This window comes from Argopecten irradians, chromosome 10 (assembly GCF_041381155.1).
Source record: "Argopecten irradians isolate NY chromosome 10, Ai_NY, whole genome shotgun sequence".
NCBI lineage: Eukaryota > Metazoa > Mollusca > Bivalvia > Pectinida > Pectinidae > Argopecten > Argopecten irradians.
Genome location: NC_091143.1, coordinates 23,416,436 through 23,439,946, shown reverse-complemented (window position 1 = coordinate 23,439,946; position 23,511 = coordinate 23,416,436). Strand labels below are relative to the sequence as shown.

General features: G+C 32.8%; 1 protein-coding gene across 4 annotated transcripts; it reads right to left on the bottom strand.

Annotated features, from left to right (window-relative positions):
• Positions 1-200: 200 nt before the first annotated feature.
• On the bottom strand, positions 201-21,256 carry LOC138333423 (procollagen C-endopeptidase enhancer 2-like). Of its 4 annotated transcripts, none has more exons than XM_069281793.1 (9): positions 21,072-21,256; positions 13,856-13,952; positions 12,002-12,104; positions 7,735-7,847; positions 6,675-6,836; positions 6,224-6,314; positions 5,856-5,974; positions 3,665-3,883; positions 201-1,198 (listed from the first exon to the last, which is right to left on the bottom strand). In XM_069281793.1, the coding sequence occupies exons 2-9, from the start codon at positions 13,929-13,931 to the stop codon at positions 873-875; spliced, it is 1,209 nt and encodes a 402-aa protein (XP_069137894.1). In that variant the 5' UTR covers positions 13,932-13,952; positions 21,072-21,256; the 3' UTR covers positions 201-872. The 4 variants fall into 4 exon arrangements, with proteins under 4 accessions (XP_069137894.1, XP_069137891.1, XP_069137892.1 ...); XM_069281790.1 differs by lacking the exon at positions 21,072-21,256 and adding an exon at positions 18,649-18,941; XM_069281791.1 differs by lacking the exon at positions 21,072-21,256 and adding an exon at positions 15,416-15,972.
• Between the last annotated feature and the right edge of the window lie 2,255 nt (positions 21,257-23,511).

Genomic DNA, 23,511 nt, shown 5'->3' with positions numbered 1-23,511 from the left:
CTGCGATTTTATCTAAGAACCAGGGACCTGGGTTATCGCCAGAGCCCACCAGAATACAGACATTGATTTCTTTTTCAAGATGCTTTATTTGAGACAAGGTTTGTCCTTGTTGGATCTTAAGATCTCCATTGGCAACCAGATGGTGCGTTGCAATTATTTTTTTTACAGTTAACATCTCATAAAGAACGATAACCGTGATATAGCTATGTTAGGATTTTATTAGACAGTATTAAAGTACGATTTATGAACAGCATGGATACTATACATCATTAAACAATAACAAAATCTGACAGAATAAGATCGCGTATTATAATATGATACGTGTAACAAACATAACAGTGGGGAATTTGTCATTAATGAAATGAGACTTTTATGAATCATGATTTATGGGACACTAATGTTACCATGACGTCAACAATCAATATTGCAAATAGCCCGATTAAATAGGTTTGTTAATCTCTATATCGAAAGGTTGAAGCACTATTATAATTGTAACAATTAAAATAATACAAGTCATCATGCTATCAAGAACATCAAGGGCTATGAAAATCGAAATTTTATTTTTTCCAGTTTGCTGGAAGCAAATGTGTCAATACAACGTTAGAAAGCCCTTTGTTCTTCGTTTGATATCGTTCAAAGCCGTCTTGATATTTAAGCATATTATGACGGTTGTATCGTCTAAACATTTTACAAAAAGGGTAAAGCATAATACCTCTTTTCGAAAGCTTACCTCTTACATTTGTTCAATAGACCATAAATGTATCTCTTAAATTTTCACAAAAGTGTTTTAAGGTTTTCGCTTTCTCTTTTGTTTTTAAATTTTCGACCCATATGGATTCCATCTTTGTGCCGATAGAACCTTTAAGTCGGCGTCATTGGTGCATGAATCCATTATAATGGCTACTCTTCCGTCTTTGGATATCCAGCATTAGTGCGGCGGACCCCGGGCTCACGGGAGTAGAACAAAGAAAACTTTTCTGACGACTGGTGCTATCACCTGACGATGACGATGAACCACATATGGAATTGTTTCTAGATGGTGTTGATCTGATGGAAAGTGGCTCTACATGTTTTACATTGGGCGATACCACTTTTGATGATGTGCAGAAATGGCGGATTAAAGTTACAACACCGACAAATAGAAAGGCACCCCCAGCTCCTGATCCGAGACCGATGTAAAGACCAAGGTAAAAATCACCTGGAAATAGACGTAAAACATGTTTTTTAAGTTTACCTTGATTGTTTTATCAAACTTCTTTTTTAAACACAATATCCCGCTATAGAGGTACATTACTATCAGGTATTTTTGCTTTTTGTATATTTTTATTTTTGTTTGTTTGTTTGTTTGTTTGTTGTTTATTTCTATCTCGATATCCTTGAAAAAGGTTAACTGTCATTTCTGTTAAAAATCTGTTCTTAATGTTTTTCAGTCTACACGATATTTCATTGCCCGAAGATGTACTCCCTTAAAAACCATATATTTCATTTAACAGTTGTTTTCACCGATTTGCTTGTATAACTTTATCTCAAAGTACACAAGTTGCAACGGCTATCTTGATGTAGCACCTTTCAAGTAATGGACGACATTTTGGTCACTCTGATAGCAATTTCTCTCAGTCTTAAGTATCTCCTTCCTCTTGTTTATTTTCATTACAATGATATGAACCCTTTAGAAAAAATATGAACTTCACAATTAAATGATTCGTTTCGCAGAATCTTTTGAGAATTGGTGTAACCGGGACTTATTCATTCATTAGATTTACTGCCAACTTTGTTTAGTCCTGTATATATGAGAACCCATGTAACATAAATGGCTTACACACCTCACACGTTTTAGGGATTAATCCTAAGCTAATCCTTAAATCAAAGTACCGACTTTTGACAGTTCTCCAACACTAGTTTATCCTATTAAAGCATGAGTTTGATCGTGCGTTCAGGACGATGGGTCATGAGCACTTGTTTTGTTGAAGCATTAACACGTTTGGTTTAAACCCCATCAGTTACGTCATTATTAACGCTCTTAAGAATATGACTAGAACCTAGTATTGTGTAACAAGGAAAAATGCCCTATCACGTGGTGTATCCACATGATTCCAAAATAATATCTTTATAATTGTAATTTAAACAATTTGTCGTTTGAACTTTTAAATTTAGAACATATAGTAAAAGCTGCTTTAGCGACCACCTCTGTATAAAGACCACCTGCTTTATAAGACCACTTTAATATGGACCCAAACGATCAACTTCAACACAATATGCCATGTCTATGGACACCACTTGGCTATACAGACCTCTTTTATTTGTCCATTTGATGGTATTTATGTTACTCTATTATAGCTAAAATGTAATCTTATCATCATTATTTACCACCCCTTGTAGAGATTAAGTGATTACAGCAAAATGGGAAAAAGGGGAAATATTTAGATGGTAGAAAAACAATTATTCAAGATTATGCAGTCAACTGACTCGCCCCAGCTTAGCGGGACAAGTTCAGAAAACATGTTTCATTTTTTCAAAATACATGTATGCATGGAATGCCATTCTGAGGTAGTTCACACAAGGTATGAGTGCATTACAGCATTACATTACAGCTATTAGGAAAGACACCAGGAATGACTCTCGTGAAACTACACACATAATTCCTATCTTACATGAGCAATTACATCATTTTCGTTTGCTTAAAATATACAAAAATGATAAAATCCACAAGAATGTATTGGATGTGCTGTGGTCATAGTAGTACAATATGCAATATTCAAAATAATTTGAATACATATACGACTAGGTTTTTTAATATCATCAGTGCAAATGACGGATAAAATCAAAAGAAAAACTATTGCTTATAGATTTTATGCATTGCAGTTGAAACTAAAATATTTTCGTTAATTGTACTTTATAACGGACATAAAAGCATATTTTGGGCGCCACTGAAACCCAGAGAATTAGCCTGTCTAGAGAATGCGGGAGTGTTTGATGTGTGACACCTTCTGATCCCTTTCCTACCCCTTCTGCCAACAACAGCTTATTGTACTTAAATCTATCGAAAGTTAATTAGGTTACACGTTACATATACAACAATACAACTGGGACTTCTGTCAAGTGCTCGAATTAATACCCATACAGGATTTTGTTTATTCAAAACTGTGTAAGGCGTCTTGATGAATAGCATTCGAAAAATAGCTAAACTTGATTCAATTTTCTAAGATGTGAAATTTAACGTTAAATATAACGAACAATCCAAACATATGGAATATCATCGTCTATCATTGAAATTCCCAATTCTTCATCAGAGACTCAGAGCTGTTTAGTTTTTGCTTCTCCTTAACGTCCTGTATAAATGAAATGGGACGACTGGTTTGCCAGTTATTAGTAAATTGTGACCGGGTAGGATGTGTTGTTTGGTGTTTTTAGCGGAAGGTAACATTGAGGTAACACTATCGGGGCAAGAATTCCACAATTACATAGAGACAACATGAATATACCGCAGCCTTCCAAAATACGCAACATATTATATACAGGCTCCCTTAAATGTTCAATGACAGTAGGTCTTAACAGACGATAAAGCTAATAAACTGATCTCTTCATCCTTTTATACATTTAGCCTTATTGTAGAGGAATGTGCTACAAGTCAATAGAAAATAATGATTGAAGAATTTGTCCATACCTTCAGATGAAACAGATGAGACAACAGCCGATGCCGATGTGGTATCTGCAACAGCAGCTATCTGACTGAACTTGATGACGAAGCCATGGAAACTGAGGGAGGCATCCGCAGCAAACTTTACAAGAAAACTAGTCCCATTACTGATCAGGGAGGCTGTTACTCCATTAGGATGTGGTGTGCAGGCTGATATTATCTTTGTTCTATCACACACGTACGTACCTAGATCGACACAACATCATAATTATAATGATGATATATATACAGTGTACCTATAAATACATTGGAAATAAACAATCAAACTTTGAAAAAATAACAATCGTCAAAACTTGAACTGCAAGCTTAATGCAATATTTATTTCTACTTGTTTATTATAAAAAGTTCACTGCAAAACATCGTATGTACCGTATTGGTTACCGAAGATGACCTTTTTACTGTTTTTACTTATTCATGTTCGTTGTGCAAAAGTCATATTTACGAAAATTTCTGTTTTATTTATGATTAATAACTAAAACTTCTAAAACGTTTTGTAGCTAAAATCTGTTGGAGATTGAGTGTATCGGGATAATGAATCTTATGCAAGATCTTAAATAATCAGTTCTGTTTAATTTCACTTATCTTTCAGTTCTAGATGAGTTAAAAAGATAAATAAAAAAAAATACTTCTTGTTGCCACGGTACTGAATATTTTGACTTGAACATGTATACTAATCTACAAAAGAACTCAAGCCTTTGTGCGTTGTTGATTTAGAATACAAGGTTAGCTAGTTATAAATGTATCCTACTTTAACGAACCATGAAAAAATAAAGGTGTTTAAGTAATTATATATGAGATTTAGTTATTATTTATATATATTATATTATTATTGTGTTCTGTAGTATGCGTAATGACCGGGTCTTGGTTCACAGCTCTAGGCGGTGCTTAGCACCATTGCCGTTTATGTTTAAATCGTGGAAGGGATCCTAGGTATAAGCAAATTAACAGCTTTACACATGTATATAATAATAGACTTATCGTTTTCCGATTGTGTATATTTAAAGTGTAACATGTCCGTCAAGCCTGATACACTTTTAAGACAAGTTGTTTTGATCCAATACAGATACGAATTGTGATCACGCTGATTATCATGTGAACAACCTTTAAGTGAATGTCTCTAATGTGACGCTACCCAAATTGGAACACTTTTTGAAGACAATTGTAAAAATTGTCTAGCGTGTGCTTGAATCCAGATATTTCTCACAAATATATTAAGTTTTGATTTCATGAATTGTTTACTTGTCAACAGTGCATATATTTATATAGAGAGCTTTGAAGCATGCACGGTCCAGTCCTGTGTTTCAGAAGATATGAGTACCCAAAGTAGAACTCCTCCTAAATACGGTTTGAGTTATAAATGCCCAGAAATGATAAAAATATTTGAATTGATCAAACATTTTGTAGTTTATTTAAGTCACATATCTATGAAAATATATCCCATTCAGTAATTGTTTTTCTTGTTTAAAATATATGGTGTTATTAAGGTTGTCACACGACGTCGTTTCCCAGTTCACAATTTCATTATTTTCATTTTTAAATAGAGAAAATAAGCAAAAGCAAATCTTTGCGCGCCATAGTGCATGGTGACGTCATAGCTTTGTTCCATTCCATTTTGGGTAGCGCCACGTTAGGAATTATTTGTCGTTTCTATGTTGTTGTTTTTTTCTTTCAGGTCTTCTGGTTGTTTACAGTTACGGTTCGTTTTTTACTGTTTCAGTTTTTGCAGTAGAGACCTAGCTTTGTAATGTAAATGATGCGTTCGATGAAAAAACAGCGTCGTCTTCTTACACTTTGATTGATAAGAATACGAAATCTTTAAGACATCACCCTAACCGGTCGTCGTACATTTTCACACATGTGGAATAATCAGAATTAGTATTATTAAATACTGAATCTGTTTTGGTACTCCTCATCAGAAAGTAAATATACAGTAAAACACGTTTATAACAAACAAGTTTACAGATAAATCATGGTTATAATATCGATTCCCTGTCAATATTCCTATGATATTAACAATGTGTGTTTAACGAACTTTGGTTATAACGAAATGATTTCGCTGATCCACTGATGTGTCCTTATAACCGTGTTTTACTGTATAGAGCGTTACACAGAGTTTAAGCATGATAATAAGTGTTGTCTTTTTACCTTAAAGACTTACCAGAATAAATTTCCAGAGAATCAAATGCACAGTTTGTGGAAGTTTCTACGTCACTGAAGATAATCTCCAAGGAGACAGTGCCTTCCGGGGCTGTTATCACCCAACGACAGTTGGAGTTCCTACGGAAAGGAAGGTGATGTAAATTAGCTTTAGAAGTCCAGTTTTAGAGGTTGTTTTTCGAAACTTTCGGTTGTATTCTCTTTGAACTTTTTTTATTTGCCTTTACCTTTGTTTCCAATGGATTTGGATATTTAATGAATCTTTTTTGGTAAAAACAAAATCCCATTTCTACCATTTTCCATGAATGGCATAACATTTCATTTTGTAGGAAATAAACTTGTACAAAATGTGTACGTTTTGATACTAACACTGTATATAATCCTGGAAAGTTTGGTGAGGTGAGGTACTGGGGAGTTGAAGTAGCAGTGAGGGCCTGCTCACTTGAACATCCACTTCCGGCTAAAAAGGCAAAAAGACGTAATCTCAATAGTCTAGATGCTTTTAGCATTCAAGTTAGCGCAAATAACCTGAATGTTTATTAGAAACAGTTTAATGAATAATGTTATTCACTTCCAATATTAATATTAAAATAATAATTTAATATTTAAATTTATCTGACGTATTTTTTATAGTGGATCTATTTGAACATTTTAGCCTAAATAAAATAAAATGTTACAGAAGACAATATTATAAGTCATAACATACATTGTGTAGCTTTTCTTTCGGGGATATACTGACGGGTTCCGCAAAATCAGGTCTCAATAATTATTTATACCTGTATGTGAATGTGTAAAATAATTCTGAAGTCAATTAACTTACATAGGTCATCTGCTATCATGAAAGCCAATTTGAATCCAGACCCTTGATTGGATGAATCTGACGTAAAATCTACTCTGACGTAACGCTGTGATGACGTGTAAACCCCTGATTGGCTTGTGCCACATAAAGCTGTCACTAACGCTGTGGACGTCGTCTGGTTACCTGTGCATCAAGGTATGTCTTAATTAGAACAAAATCGTTAAAAAAGAAACAATTCTGAATGTTTCTTATTTATATCAGACTTTCTTTTAGAGACGTATTATTGTTTCGTTGTGTTGAGTATGGTTTGACCAATTTATTGGGTTTTTTTAATATCTGTGTACAATATTAATTCACTTTCACTGGGTTTTTTTTCAAAATATGACTTCTTTGCCACCCATTGTACAGTCCGAACTAGAAATGCACATGCATACGACCAAAAAAAGTTGTATTTAAAAATAATCGACATATATCTGTATCTATATAACATGACTGACTGATTTTGACATCTCTCGTTTTATCAATTTATTGGGTGATCTTTTTATAACATTTATAGTAGGCATATACTGCTTTATGTGTAAAGGAATAATATCCTTTTCTATATTTGTTTTATCTTACATCACTAAGAATATCCAAGCTGACATATTTGACATTATGTTTTGTACTTGTTTGCCATAGCAATACTAACATGCCTAATAAGATACAAAGAAAACAAAAGAGTTCAAAAGACATACCGACACATCCTTTTTCTAAGAAATATCTGTTACAGTATTGAATTTAAAAAAAATTGGCAAAATTAAGATTTCTGCTTTCAGAAAATTATAATGGACGAAAGAAACATGATTTTATATTAATTCCTATAATGTTGGACTATAACGTATAAAAGAATATAAAATTATGTTCTTCTAACATTTAAAAACGCGCTCCATTGAAAATAGTTTTAGAAAAATTGCTCGATACAAGCAGGGTTAACATAAATCCATATATAAATATCAATAAAGATATGTTTTTATGATATTGTAAACCACATACTATTATACAACTATAAAATTTTGTATTTATAACATTGTAAACCACATACCATCATAAATATCAATAAAATCCCCCGGACACGTCACGTCGTAGTTTTCCACATATAGAAATATTTTCCAACTGGATGATCCTCCATCAAGGACCCAAGAACACGACAGGTCACTGTGGGTAAGATATCTCTGTATTAGCAAATCAGTAAACTTGTCTAGTCCAATACCCGAAATACACTGTAATATCGTACTGGCAAGACAGTTTACGCTTCTATTTAAATTTTATATCATTATTATACATTTATTATTTAAAGTTGATTATCTTAATAAGCTAAAAGAATGCCGAATTAAAAAAAAATCTTAATTCAAAACCATATTAACAACGAAAAAAATGAACATTTCAAGGATAATCAGAAATGAAACAAATCTACAGCAAACGTTAATTAAATGTAGAATATATCTTAGCGGTAATAGTATTTCAGTGCTTTTATTGACGCAAAAGTTTTGCGTTAAAATATGATCGCGCAATTTGAATCCGCTACATGTATGTGACATTAACATAGCAACTTTTATGCGTATGCGAGTTCATAATTCCGCTAAACGGTTCAATATAAGCTGTGCGTTAAAATTTGACTACACAAAAAGAGATACATTTACAGTATTTAACTTTCAGACAAAGAAGAAGAAATAAAAAATAGAAATTTCAATAGAAAAAAAAACTTATTCTGTAAGAACGTCTGGTTCAGCCTACCTAATTTTCATGAATTTTCATTTATGGTTCTTCTTTTTTTTCTTATATCAAGCATAATCAACGATATCATAGAACAGATTTCATATTTTTTCATTCCTTTGATAGACTGTGTGTATTTATTGTTATTTGGTGTTTACATACAACTAAAATCTCAAAAAACATATTAAGAAATGACGACTGATTAACGAAATACAGTCCTAATGAAGATCACAACTGTACCGTGATTAATAGTATTCCTGTATTTATAACTCCTATTGTTGTAGGGTGTGTAATCCTTTCGTACTCTTTCTGTACTTATCACTAGGGGGTTAATTTTGTAAGAGTCAATCGTATTATTATTAGTCATTCATACATCTCGGCCGTTGGTTTTGGATAGTCAAACGGTAAACCTTTCATTTATTTCTTTAAAAAAGGAAAAAAGATAAAACAGTTTTGCTTTAAAACACGATGTCTACAATTGCAAAATCGTCGTTTATGGAAAAATAAAACATCAGACCTTGTTTTTATTTCTTTTCAAAGGATAAATCAGATTTCCCTTTAATACACAATAGCTTAAACTACATTACCATTGTATTTAAGAGCGTTGTTTTTCTTATATGTATTTCCGGGAAAATGTAACTATGAATCCAAATGAGATATTTCGTGAAACTCAATAACACATTTAATGAGAATACCAAGACACAATTATACTAGGATATAGATTTTGAGACATTTAAATGAAGCTTAATTTTCGTTTTAATCATTCAAATGAATTCCTATCAGTTAAATAAACAAGATATGTACACCCAATCCAGTCGCTGTTAGCTGAGGCAACACACAACAAAGATGAATAGCTTTGATAATTGTTGAACACGAATGGTCGTTTTTGTTATTTAGTTATCTTTAACTGTTTTTTCTTTCCTGATGTTTCGCAGGTATAATTTGGGTGTTCTTTGTCTAAAATGTATTCAAATGTGAAAAAAGATGTTGATGTCATAGATAGCTTTTATACATTGTGTGTTGAAATAAGTTACAGTATTAAACTACTTTATTTTACGAGATCCATTTTTCGCGTTATTCCATCAGAGAGTTCGAACGCGAAATTAATTGTAAAATCGTATATATATATGAATGTAAGATGTTTGATAGTTTTGAGGGTGATTGACATTCAATGTCCCCATCATTAATTGTTTCACGAATCACCTGAACAGCTCACGCAATATTGGTAATAGATGAAAAGTATTTGAGACGTTCTGCTAAGCGACTGTATGAACTAAGCCAAATCAAACCAAGCCATTATCTAGTTTGTTTATCTTAATGGTTAATATATTCATTTATTATTAAACGTTTCAAATGTAATTTATTATGTTTATTATTTACGGTTACCTCATGTTTCAGTATTAAAAGTATTATGGTCAACTGTAATTGTTTTCGGAAGAATTCATTGACTTCACGGTATGACGAATATTAACATTCGTTTGTTTAGCATATTCATGTACGTACGCAATTTTACCTGTAAATGCACAATTCAAAATAACAACATTAAATATTTTCATAAGTCAAGTGGCATTTAATATTTCAAAATGATAAATATTTAAAAAATAGACACGTCATTGCTCTTGAAACATATACATTCATGTAAAAGCAAAACATCTGTTCCTGTTACAATATACGCTGATTGACATGGGTGAAATCCCATATATATCTCACTAATATACATTCCTTAAATAGATAATTGGTCATTATATAGAAACACGTGTTATTGAACTTTTGGACATTGAGTGACCACTATACCTAGTTAATTGTGTGATAAGTAATATTGGAATTTGGTGTTCTATGCCAAATGTTAAACACCAATGATAATAAACTACTGCTTTAAAACCAGCGCTCTTTACGACCCAATGTCAATATAAAACATTGCAATGCCTTATAAGAATAGACATGTCAAGTGCGTCTCTTTAACTTTGATAATATTGATACAATGGTGCGGTCTGATTTGTTGTTAAATATTTACTTAAAACACTTGATTAGGGTAAATAGATATAAATAGACTCAAATCGTTAAGCAACGCACATGATACGGTCGCCAAGTCTATGAGGAGGTAATACAAAATGTCTTAATATTTAATGACGTTGCTTAATCTGCGCAATCGAAATGTTCTTTAAACTATCATACGCCTATTTATCTATGTGTTTCCGGTATAAACACAAATAAGTTAAGTACAACTACTTATTGTTGTTTAAGTTCGCGGGGAGCACATTCCGCAATTTCCTCATTTGATACTTCTTCACGAGAAATATTCGTAAATTTGTTAATTTCTAACAGTATTAATCTGTACACGTCATCTTACTTATAATTATTTCCGTTTTTATTCACATTTATTGAACTATAAATAAAAATACCAATGCAGTAAGTTTTAGAGTGAAAATAATGCAACTCATGCTTATCATGGTTTTTGAAAATATATTTGATATTTTTTATCAAGGACAAAGGTAACGTTAAATAGAGTTAGAAAAGTTTTAATTGAATTGTTTGAACAATTATTTATAATTATTCAAATATTCATAATACATTCATATAAAAATAAACGAATAAATGTTTTAAATGTGTTCGGCTTTAATGTCAACCAGTCATTAATGTCTTAAACATGTAGATGAACTATTAATCACACTGCGAGAAAAAAAAAAAGTCTTTTATAAACCGTACTTTTCTTCCTATTTCAATAGGTAAAACGTTGTGTGCTACAACGAGGTAGACTATTTTATTCAGTGAACCAGATTTACATACTTTCCACTCCTTTATATTTAACGGTTATTTCTATATCGTTGAATCGTTTATTTTGAATGAGATTTCATAACATGATTTCGCTTTTTTATCAAACACACAAGAAAATGATTCTGTGATAAAGGAAATTCCGAGTAACCAATTGGTTATTATTTTATACGTGAATGAACACAGATAAGTGTTGATACGTTGATAAGGTGGCAGAGCGTCCTCACTTCCGGAGCTGTCGATCTCGGTGTCACGCACCGGCGGGTACAAGGCAAAACTAATCAGACATGAATGAAGTCCGTGTTTCAATATATATATCCACGCATGTAAATCTTGAAGCATTGACAAGCGATAGATTGGAGATAAGAAAATTGCTTTTGTATCGCGCACAATTACAATAAATTTCACGTGTATATACAATATACAATGTATGTATATCCGTGTTACTATCATTTTTTAGTTTTTACATGCAGTTGACAGCTAAAACTATGCTAATTTGTTTTTCATATAATTACAAGATAATTATTCCGTGCACTTAGAGACAAACGCAGTGGTTACCCATTAAATATTAAAGTGGAAGATGCAACCAAGAATTTGTTTTAATGATAGCTATATATATCCAAAGGATTGGCGAAACTTTATGATGTGCTAATTTCAAGAAATGCGTATGCACATGCTGTGTAGCATATGGGGAAAGAATTTCTCACTGATGCTTTCTCATTGTTAGCAACTAACTTGTTCTGTTTATTTACTTTGATGGACACTCCAAATTCACACATTTTAGTCAGTATCTTCAATAAATGTCTAACAATGGTGGTCCTTACCTTGAGTAGGTGCCAGCGCCATCGTTATACCCCGGTGTTGCCAGGTACTGAAAGTCGTTAGTACCGGTTACAGTTAGACTATTCCCGCTACATTGGCAGACAACTGCAAAAATATAATGTACGGTAAAGTTAGAATACTCCCGCTACATTGGCAGAAAACTGCAAAAATATAATGTACGATAAAGTTAGACTATTCCCGCTACATTGGCAGACAACTGCAAAAATATAATGTTCGGTAAAGTTAGAATACTCCCGCTACATTGGCAGAAAACTGCAAAAATATAATGTACGATAAAGTTAGAAGACTCCCGCTACATTGGCAGACAGATTCAAGCTGATGATTGTAGTGCAACATATAACTTTACTTGATATTTAAATACCACGCAAATGATATAACTAAAAATATCTAAAATGCAGGTATATTAATGATAATCTGCAAAAAAATATAACATTCCTGGTAATGTTGGAAGTTGCGCTTTTTCGTTTTCATGCCTACTTTTACCCAAACAACACTCCATTTTACTGCTGATGGTTATGATACATAATAGCAGTCATATTCACCTAAGTCAACCCGGGTCAGGCACGGTACCATAATATATCAAGGCTGAGGAAACTTCACTTTAAATCGTTAACGGAATACAACTATTCCCAATTATAATTTTATAGATTGACATTGATAAATAATTTGTTTTCAAAGAGTTAGCTTCAAGTGTATTGTTTGTTTATACTTTGTCTTAACTTCTTCGATCTCGTTCCAATTAATATCAACAAATGTATTTATCAATTTTCTTTGTTATTTGTTTATGCGGTGAGTATCGTTCAACTTTCTTTGTTAAGAGATAATAGTGCGTGTTTTAACGTTTTGTATTAATTGCTGGATATCAAAGTAAGTCAGTCGAAACGAAAGTGTTGATTTCAAGCAGATTTTATTGTAGAAAGAGACGATTAAATTTCAGCAAAAGAGAATAAACCAAATCTTTTATAGCAGGTTTTTATGGTAATGCTGACCGAGAAACACGCGAATGCGTCAAGGACTCTTTAAACCCACACTAAATTACCATCAGGCTTAGGCTGAAAATATATGTAATGTATGATATTCTGAAATGAGACTGAGGTGATATTTTAATTTAATATGTATTTCTAACGATATATTGCCCAAAATGAAGAGTAACTTTTGTATTCAAATGAAGTACTCCCATCATAATTTATATATTTGAATTAAAACTCAACTTTTATAATTTTGGATATTATCTTTTTACATGCTTCATGGGTATCTAGTTTCAAATATATTGAATCATAAAATACCTAAATAAGTCCTAAATTATGCACAACACATTCTTAGGGTGTTATTTATTGGAGACTGAAATTAAGTATGTATATTAATAAAACTGAAATTAAGTGATGGAACGCCCCAATTTGTCACATTCTAAATGAAGTATAGCCTGGAATGATATACACTGTATACAGGGTATATCTTTGTAAAGCATCTATAGTAACAAGATATTATCTTGCTAAATAAAAAATAAAACAAGTGATAGCATACCAAGATACTCTATAACCCAATGTTCTGCTGCGGCTTCTAAATTTTGCTATTTCCATTTGATTTTTTAATTTCAGAATGTTTATCTTCGCAGATAAAAAAATCATTGGTAATACATTTTAATAAGCGTAAGGTAGGTGTAAATATATGGACGGATTTAAATCTTGATCGAGTAACGTTCAAACGGAAGACGGGAACTAGTCTCAGTCAAGGACGACTTAGATATGAAAACGGGATAAAGTATAAAAAAGAAAATACAAAAAAGTATGCAAATGATGTTTTGGTATCAATTTGATTAAGCCCAAATAACATACCTGGTATGGTGCTTCTTAGGAGCAAAACGATGCACACCTTTAGGGTGCACGTGCACAAGCCCCGGGGGTCAGGCATCAGCGACACACAGTTAAAAACCTGCAACAAAATTACAAACATTGTTGAGTTTTGATAAGATAGCCCATATTTGTAATAATACTTCTACAACATATGAGCAACGAGGAAGGGTATATTTTACTTAGTTAAATGAATATAAACACTGTATCACAGTGAACAAATATATTTTTCTAGATTCGTATGGCGAATATCGTTTATATGTTAGAGGTCGCTCACTCTTTGGATACACTTGTTTCTGTGTCTATCGTACAAAGAGACAGTTTGTTTACTTTGTCTTTATCGTTTATGATGGTTATTTGTTTGCATCCCCGGTTTGTAATGGTACCTAAACACATTAAGAAATTCCAAATCATAGCTAACCCAGCCTCCAGCTCAGTAATACTGTGTGTTTAATGGAAACAGTTCAGAGTGTCAAGACTAGGGATAGGAATCCGAAATAAAGTTGTCATAGCAGAAAAACAAAATTCAAGTTTAAATTTAGACATTTTTGAAAATATGACATCAAAAAGAAACCCAACGCTTTAATTTCTTAATCTTGTAGATTTTCTATGTGAAGCAATTTAAGAACAAGGAAATTATGTACAATTGTTTTCATGGAATTGTTGTTGAAATTGTCTCTTTACTTATTAAAGATAATGATCGGGCGTCTTTTTTTAATATATTCTATACAACATTTTATAGTCTTATAATGATGGTTTATTGCATTTAAATTTATTCATAATTCAAGTTCAACTCAAATTGTAAGTTTTAAAATAGTTTGACACGTATAAGTGTATTAAATGTGTCAGATGACTTGCATTTAAGACAGTTTAGTTTACATGAATATATACCAAACAACGGTTTATACACAATATAAAGTATTTCTTTCTAAACGATACACACGTTGAATTGTATAACGTCTTAAGACTTACCCCAAACTATTACGTAGCGAAGTCCGATATCGTGGCTTCATTGCCCCGCATAATTATACCATTTAAAACGATACTCCACAAGAAAATACCACAACGTCAATCAAGTAAAATACGAACTAAATTAAAATCTTAAAAGTCCAGATGGTCAGTACAAAATCATTCCAATTCAATAGTACCCGTGTGATTTTTAATCGATCATCTTAGGCCTATAGGTAAATGCATATATAAATACAGGGTTGTTTGTACGGACGCTTTATCGACACATAGTTAAACAAACGCTAATCCCCTACCACTATACCTGTCGTCTGCCTAAGTTGGGCGGTAATGGGGGTGGGCCAGACCGCTACAATGGGTCTTTAACTCAAGTATCATTCTGATTTACTCAGTAACTTATCTTAAATGACTGGTGTTGAAATGTGGTCTAAAATAGCCTTTTGATATCCAAAATATCTTATGGTGTATTAATTACCAGACGTCCGAAATAAAAGAGTAGCAACTAATTTGTCTTCAAGTGTCCTGTGATCAATTTGTGAATGTAGAAATTGTGAGAAGCATCGTTGTGAGGATACATACCATAGCGAAGACTTGTAAGCTTCTGATGTTTTAAGTGCATTCCAGATTTAGTTCGTAGGGAGAAATCTTTGAAAATTCTTTTGGTACCTTTTATATGCAAGGTTAAAAAAAATCTCGACATATCCGTTTTCGGTCTGAAATTCTACCTGTTCTCATTGTTCGGGCTAAATTATCAACGGGTTGTGGAGGAGGTCAAAGGTGCTTGTAGCCTTGGATTATCGACGGATTAGTCTAATAGGCCCTACGTCACAATCTGATAGAGACAGTAAATTCAGCAGGAAACCACAATTACAGAAGATCGTATCTACTATTGACAACAATGGCGTCATTTGTCAAGTGTAAAATAAATTAGACACGATAATTCAAGTACATAGCACAGTATTGGTAGCTGTATTGGTAGCTGTGGTGGTTATTTTCTATCATCATGCCTACTATTTAACAATACCATGACTTTAAATTCATTTTGAGACACATTGTTTTTGTAAATGCAGTACCATAAATCAAACATCTCTATATTAATATATATATATACAGGTTTACAATTGATAATCGATAAGCTTTACGCTGGATAAAATTATATTTATCTGTCTATGCAACGATTCATAATGATTAATTGTTCATTTTTATTCTATTTTAAGAACGATTTGTAACCGATACCTATCGGAATGTCGTCACGGGGCCTAAATTTGTCCCAGGCGGAATAGAGTATTCGATAATCCCATGTCTTGTACTCGATAAAAATGACAGCTTTACGAGGAAGATCGGTATCACTTGACACATCATTTCAAATTTCATAAAGACATATCTATTCAATTATGTATTCAAATCTGACAAAAGTGCATGATAAAAAGGGACCTGGGACATTACACGCTTTAACAATGTAATGAGACGTTTGTTGTCTGTTTTCTTATAGTCTGTTATGTTTGTAGTTTGCGTTAAAACTTGATAACCCCGTCAATGAGGTAATTATCGCCAGGTAGGTTTGCACTTATTAAAACGTCTGAACTATGTAATGGCTGCACAAATTGTTTCTACCGGTGTAATTCTATTTTAGTTTAACTATTGTTTGTTTTGCGTTGATGTGTTAAATTTAAAGTGACGATTATCTATAGAAATCAGACGAAAAGATACGATCTTGATTTCTAAACTATGTCTGCAGCGTGATAGGCGGAAAATACATGTTGATATCAACTGGTACATATATCCATACCCGGTGTATGTAGGTGATACGTAGCGAGCAGTGTAGAACTGAAAATTAAGATCCTTTCGCTGAAAAAGAAATGGACTTAATAACCTGGGTATTTCTTTTGTCATTTTATTAAAAATTGGCAAATGGGAAGATTTCGTTTATATGCATTAAAGCTGCATTATCATAGACTGTTTTAAGTGTAAAATTTTAAAAACATTTGGATAAAATTCTACTTGATAACATATATAGAAAGACAAATGACTGTATTGGAAAACGAAGACTGGTTTATATTTACGAGTAAAAAACTAAATACAAACATATTAATTGTCAATAATGAATTAAATGGCCACAATGGCATGCAGTAAATTGACATTTGTCAGAGCTAAAATAAATATTATTGCATTTCATCATAAACTTGAAAATTTAAAACATTAACTGGGTACATCAAAATAGCATCTATGACCTTTCGCGTAATAACTGTTATATAACATGATAATACACACCTTAACAGACCTTATAAGTATATTAGCATGTTTATCTTTGCCTACAAATGTGAGTTTGTTTAATTTGTAATTTGTTTAGAGTTACCATCTATTAAACGGGTTGCCTTATATGTAAGGAGGTCTGTATTTAGTCTGTAGGACGCCTATGAAATTGTTTTGTGCAATTTTTGTTTCAACTTTTAAATATATGTTTTATACGTTTAATGCATCGGTTGGTAGCATTTGTTTGACTCCGGCTCGAGTATAGCTATAACATGCATATTTGACCTACTTAATCGTATAGCGATATGATTTTGAATTCCGTCGATATCAATGAAAATAATAAGTGATTTTTTACAATATTTTTCTTTTGTTTTATTGAATGCATAATAATACATTTATGACATATTTTGCTTCGTGGTATTGAAATACAATCAACCTCGCTGAATCGTCCTTTTGACAGTAAGCAGCATTTATTGAAATAATGATAGTTCGTGTAGGCTATCACATATTGCTAACATATTAACAAAATTAAGGACATCGCGAAAATCGAGTTAATATATAACCGATATTCGGCAGCACTACATTATCATTGTACAAGCCAAAATATGCTAACACATGAGCCAAGTGAACGCTGGCAAACGGGGCCTTGTAACGTAGGGTAAATCGGGACAAGCAGGCTTAACGGTAATTGGAATCAATGGTTTTGTAAACTTGAAACACTTAACCGTATTAAAATGTGTTAAACTAACGCTAATATGTAACTGTGCTATGTTTAAATAATTGACTGTTTATCAATTAAATTTTCTTTGTTAAATCAGTCAGTAGCCGTACAAATGGGGAAATGAGATATTTTAAAGCAAATTAAACCCCTATAATGACTTCGAAAAGAGAAAATATTTTCTATACATTATTCACTATAGGTAAGAAAGGGAGTGTTTCTATACTTAATTAATGAAAATGACTTGAAAAAATGGAAAACGTCGACTATTCTAAAAATTACACTGTAAATATACATATCCTAGCGGTAAGCACATTTCAGCGTTTTTCGCGCTAAATATTTTGCTATACAATATGATTGCGCTAATCGCAAATATAAATTTAGTACAGCTATTACTACGAATGCGCGGATTTGTCGCTTGTTCATTCCTTTCAGTTGTTTATATCGTGTACCTATTACATAGAGACTTAGGAAAGCCGAGATGACGAGGCTTTGCCGAGTCATCTCGGCTTTCCGTGTCGAGCACCAAAATAAACCTTATATTGTAAGATACTAACCGTGTATTCTGTTTATCCTGCAACCATTATGGCATTCAAAACGAAAGCAAATTGGCAGCTATTAACTTGGTTTCGTTCGAACCGAGACACTTCTTTGATGCGGAGGTAAAGATTCATTCACTAAACCGAATGAGAGTGTACTCCTTTTTACTGCCGCGGGAAATAAATAAGCGCATTCGCAAACAGTACCCGTAATCCTATTCAGCGTGATATATCACTGAAACAAAATGAAAATACTCAAAAAACAATAAATACCCATTAAAGAATTACTTTACAATACATACCTTTGCCATGAGCCAAGAAAAGACGACACCGCCATTCGAGATTTTCGATATCGTAAAAATGACGTCATTCCGATGAATGTGACGTCACGTTTTAGCAGGACTGAATGACGTTTCATTCACCGGAAGGTTCAAGTTCTGGGTCAAGTTAGAAAAAGTTCCGTTAGATATGGAACAAATTCACGTGACCGTATTGACGGATAAAGCATTTCGTATTGACGGATAAAGCACAAGTTTATCCGGCAGTAAATATCGGTCAGTATGTGGGACAGTTGCAGGATAAATTAATATTTTCAGGATAGTTGCCAATTATTAGAATACTATCTTTCTTTCAGCGCATGCTAGCCCTAGTTTACATTGATCTATTTCAAAAAAGGATTACAATAATTCTTTTTATCTCATTTCATTTTATCTATGAAGAAAGGAACTCAACCTAGATAGGATAAAATAACCGACACGACAAGAAGATTTATAACATTACATGTCTTAGAGGTTCAACTCCTTCAAGCGTCTCAAATTGCATGGATCAAGGCACACCTGCTTCGAATCTAAAGCTATACCTTATAATCATTTTCGAATTCTAAAATCAAAACAAAATGAAAACAGGGGCTTGGTGTGTACAAAATAACGGCCATATCAACAAATATAACCCTAAAAACATCCGAAATAAAAACAAAACACATAAAATTTAGTAATTGGTTGGGAATAATAAGGATCTTTTCATCGAAAATACCTGTTCATGGACTAGGCTTCATAGTGATTTTATTATTTCATGGCATATCTTCATATTTTATTCGACTCATGATTTTGTCATTGTAATGGTATTTTCTCATTTTAAAAATGAACGAGTTATGGAATTTCATGATAAGCTATCACAATATTGTTCAAATAAATAAAAGAATCAACAAGTTACATATTAACGAAGTATAATGATAAATGAATGGGGAAAAATATTCCTGAATTATGATCAAAATCGAAATGAAATAGTATAGGCTATTGGTGAGGTGGATTGTTTTAAAGAACCAAGGTTTTCTACAAAATCCATATATGTTTTATAAAAAGTTATGTGTTGTTAATTAAGCCAATATATCAGAATTAAAAAAAAAAATAAACATAATGTAAGTCAACGAATAAACGAGATCAATGAATAGATAACGCAATAGATATAGAGAATACATGGTTAGTATTTTACAATACAAGGTTTATTTTGGTGCGATACTTAGGAAAGCCGAGATGACGAGGATTTGCCGAGTCATCTCGTTTTTCCGTATCGAGCACCAAAATAAACTCTGTATTGTAAGATACTAACCATGTATTCTGTTTATCCTGCAACCATTATGACATTCAAAACGAAAGCAAATTGCCAGTTCTTAACTTGGTTTCTCTCGAAGCAAGACGCATCTTTGATGCGGTGGAAAAGATTCATTCACTAAACCGAATGAGAGTGTACTCCTTTTTACTTCCGTGGGAAATATATAAGCGCATTCGCAAACAGTACCAATAATTCTATTTAGTGTGCAATATCGCTGAAACAATATTGAAATACTTAAAAAACAATGATTACCAATCAAAAAATTACTTTATATTATATACCTTTAACATAACCGAAGAAAACGACCCAATGGCCATACAAGATTTTTGATATCGTAAAAATGACGTCATCCTGGTGAATGTGACGTCACTTTTTAGCGGGAATGAGTGACATTTCATTCACTGGAAGGTTAAAGTTCGGGGTCAAATTAGAAAATGTTCCGTCAGACGTGGAACAAATTCAGGTGATCGTATTGACGGATAAAGCATTTCGTATTGACGGATAAAGCACAAGTTTATCCGGCAGTAATTACCCGTCAATATGTGGGTCAGTTGCAGGATAAAATAAATAAGTAACATATATATATAACATAAGTAAAAAAATTAGCATGTGCATGTGATGTTTTCTAATTATTAAAAAAAAACCAATAAAACAGTTTTTGTATCGCCCTAGCGCATTCGGGACTCTTGCCGTTCTTCAGAGGATTTGGAATTTCAAATCCAGTGAAGAACGGCAAGAGCCGCGAAAACGCTATTGCGATACAAAAACTGTTTTATTGGTGTTTTTTTTAAAATATAAATACATATACATTGATAAATAAATTTTATATATCAATAGATAAATAAATAATACATATTCATAAAAAGGAATAAGTAACATCGATATTGCTGAATCAAAACATTGGTCATGTGATACAAAGAAAAATAATAGCAACTTTATTGTGAAAGGAAAGTATTCTGAACGTTCTAATTACAATAAAATCATATATATCGGTTTCCGTGAGCCGTCCACTCATAGAAATTATAATCAGCGACTTTATTGATCTGATTATGATTGAATTATGAACAAGTAATTGACTGAATACCAGTTAATAAAAAAACCACTATAGTCTCACCTTTACAATAATCCTGAATGCACATGGACGAACCTCACCATTGTATGTGTGAGAACAATGGTGTCACTTGCTAGTTGTTGATGTCCTTATCGTCCATGGGAAAGAGTCAAGTTCCATCGATTCGCTGAAATATTCCAAATATGAATAGTATCAATCTATGAGAACACTCCCGAGATATGTATTCACTGTTAAACAGAGTATATATGCAGCAGTGTTGATTCTAGCGAGTGGACGGGTTAATGGTAGGTCTCTATTCAGTCCAGATTTTGCCCTAATCTCTCTAAAGAGGCTTTTATTTCCTTCAATGGCTAGTTATTATCCCAATGTTAAAATGTATTCTTATGTATTCACCTTGGCATCTGATAACGTGAGTTTCAGTTTAATGGATAAAGGTTGTAATTAAAATGTTTGCTGAGGAATACGTGACTATAAATGGTCATTGTAATCCCTTTAAAAACAATTACACGTGATGAAAAATGTCGCGTCCGATATATTTAAATTGAAAACCATCAAATAAAACCACATTTAATTTAAAATGTTATTGTAAATAAAATCTATTGAGTGGTTAAGGTGTTTGATATCCAATACTCTAGCTTCGTCACGTCTTGACAGCACCAGGAGAATGGTAAAGGCACAGTTACGGTGTCTGACATACTACCACTAGTTGTCCACCTCTAGTTTGTGCCAGTGTGTTTCATGTATCAAACATTCTACCCGTCCACTTTTGATAGACGAACGAATGAGACTAGTAATGTTCTGTAACAAACCACCTTCTACTAAGTTTCGAGTGTTTCCGGGAGCCTGCCAGTTGTTGACCGTAAGTTGGCGGTTCGATTTAGGAAGTTCTTCATTATTAATCTTCCCTTGCACCAAACCATACTTCCGAAAATTGAAAATAAAATTGTCTTACGCCTGTTTTATTAAATGTATATTCACTTTCTTTCGTTTTAGTTTTTTTTATCTACATATCTTTTTATCATGTATTATCCAATTAAATATATTTTTGTTAAATAAAATGATATAAAATGATATAAACAATAATATATACTAAAGTTTTAAACACAAATGTCATGTTGTTGGGGTTCATTGTCTAATCATTACACGCCTCTTGCTCTTTGATTCAAAGTCCTTTAATTCATGAATTCACACACATTTTATCACGTGTTCGTAATCACTGCGAATATTATTCAATTACAGAAGTAAAACCATATGCCGAAATTATTACTCTTATGGTGGAAAACGAAATTCATATACGATATAAAACAGCATAAGGTGTAATCGTCGTGAGTAAAGCATTTCAAACCAAAGAAAAGAGAAACATTTTACAGAGAAGTAGTTTCAGGCGGTCCCGAAATATTATGCATGAGATAAAGAGCTCCGAAATACTAAGCGTTCCACACTGATTTGGGTACACCTATCAGGTTGATCTGGGTACAAACAAAACAGATAATACGCACGCAATAGATTCGAATTAAAAAAAAAGTCCACAAATGATGAAACAATTTCGAAAGGAACTTTACTACAAACGTTGATATATGTACACAGAACTCCATTTTCTTACTCGAGTTGTCATTACCATCCATATGTCATCAAGATGTTAGGTTAAATGCCTGTTATAAATCCGAATGTGCATTTCCAAAGGGTTCATAAGTTTCTCAAAAGTTTCTGCAGCAAATGAAAACCACTGTAAAGATGACTTCATTTTAAATGGGATATAAAAACACATTCATAACTCTTTTGACTAATGATATCGTATTAAGTAAAGTAGAAGAGCAATGACAACTCATCAAAAACAAAACAAAATCAGAAGCTATACCAATTGTCAACAGATCGTAACAGATTGTGAGACCATCGTCAACACTATCAAGCACACACTGACCTTTTACACGTGACAAACTGACCTTTTTACACGTGATTTGCGAATTACCATTCCGTTGGAGAGCATGGTTATTTCACCAGTGTACTTTCTGTGCAAATTGATACTAAAACTGTGTTTACATTTTCCGTCGTTCTATTCTCTAGTGTTTCTACTATAAACGGTACAGACCCGGTTTTGTCAAAGATTTGTATCAATGTTAGCAAGAGATGAGAGAAACTTTATGCGTAAAAAGAGATAAAAAAACATGTTATCTATATAGTTACTTTTTTATTACATTACAAATACAATGAATTAAAAAATGGCTTTAAAATAATCGACCCAATCTTCCATGATTACTTTTGCATAATTGAGTCAAAAACTGGGATACGATCAACATCTGGTGCACTGGTAAACTAAATCGGCCAATGGGAGATTATGAATATGTCTGCCTCTCAGATAAATCCGTTACTTTATCTAACGTCTGCATGACAGTGCTTTGGATGAATGTATAAGTCATCAGTTACATAGGTAACCAGAACCTGGAAAAATAGAAGGAGATGCTATCCTGATGCAGACCGCCAA

Bases quoted from the DNA above. Each gene is read 5' to 3' on its own strand.
- LOC138333423 (XM_069281790.1), bottom strand. The intron at 6,315-6,674 runs GTAAGTTAATTG...TTGCCTTTTTAG, and splicing joins CATGATAGCAGATGACCTAT to CCGGAAGTGGATGTTCAAGT. The intron at 5,975-6,223 runs GTTAGTATCAAA...TCCTTTCCGTAG, and splicing joins TTTCCAGGATTATATACAGT to GAACTCCAACTGTCGTTGGG.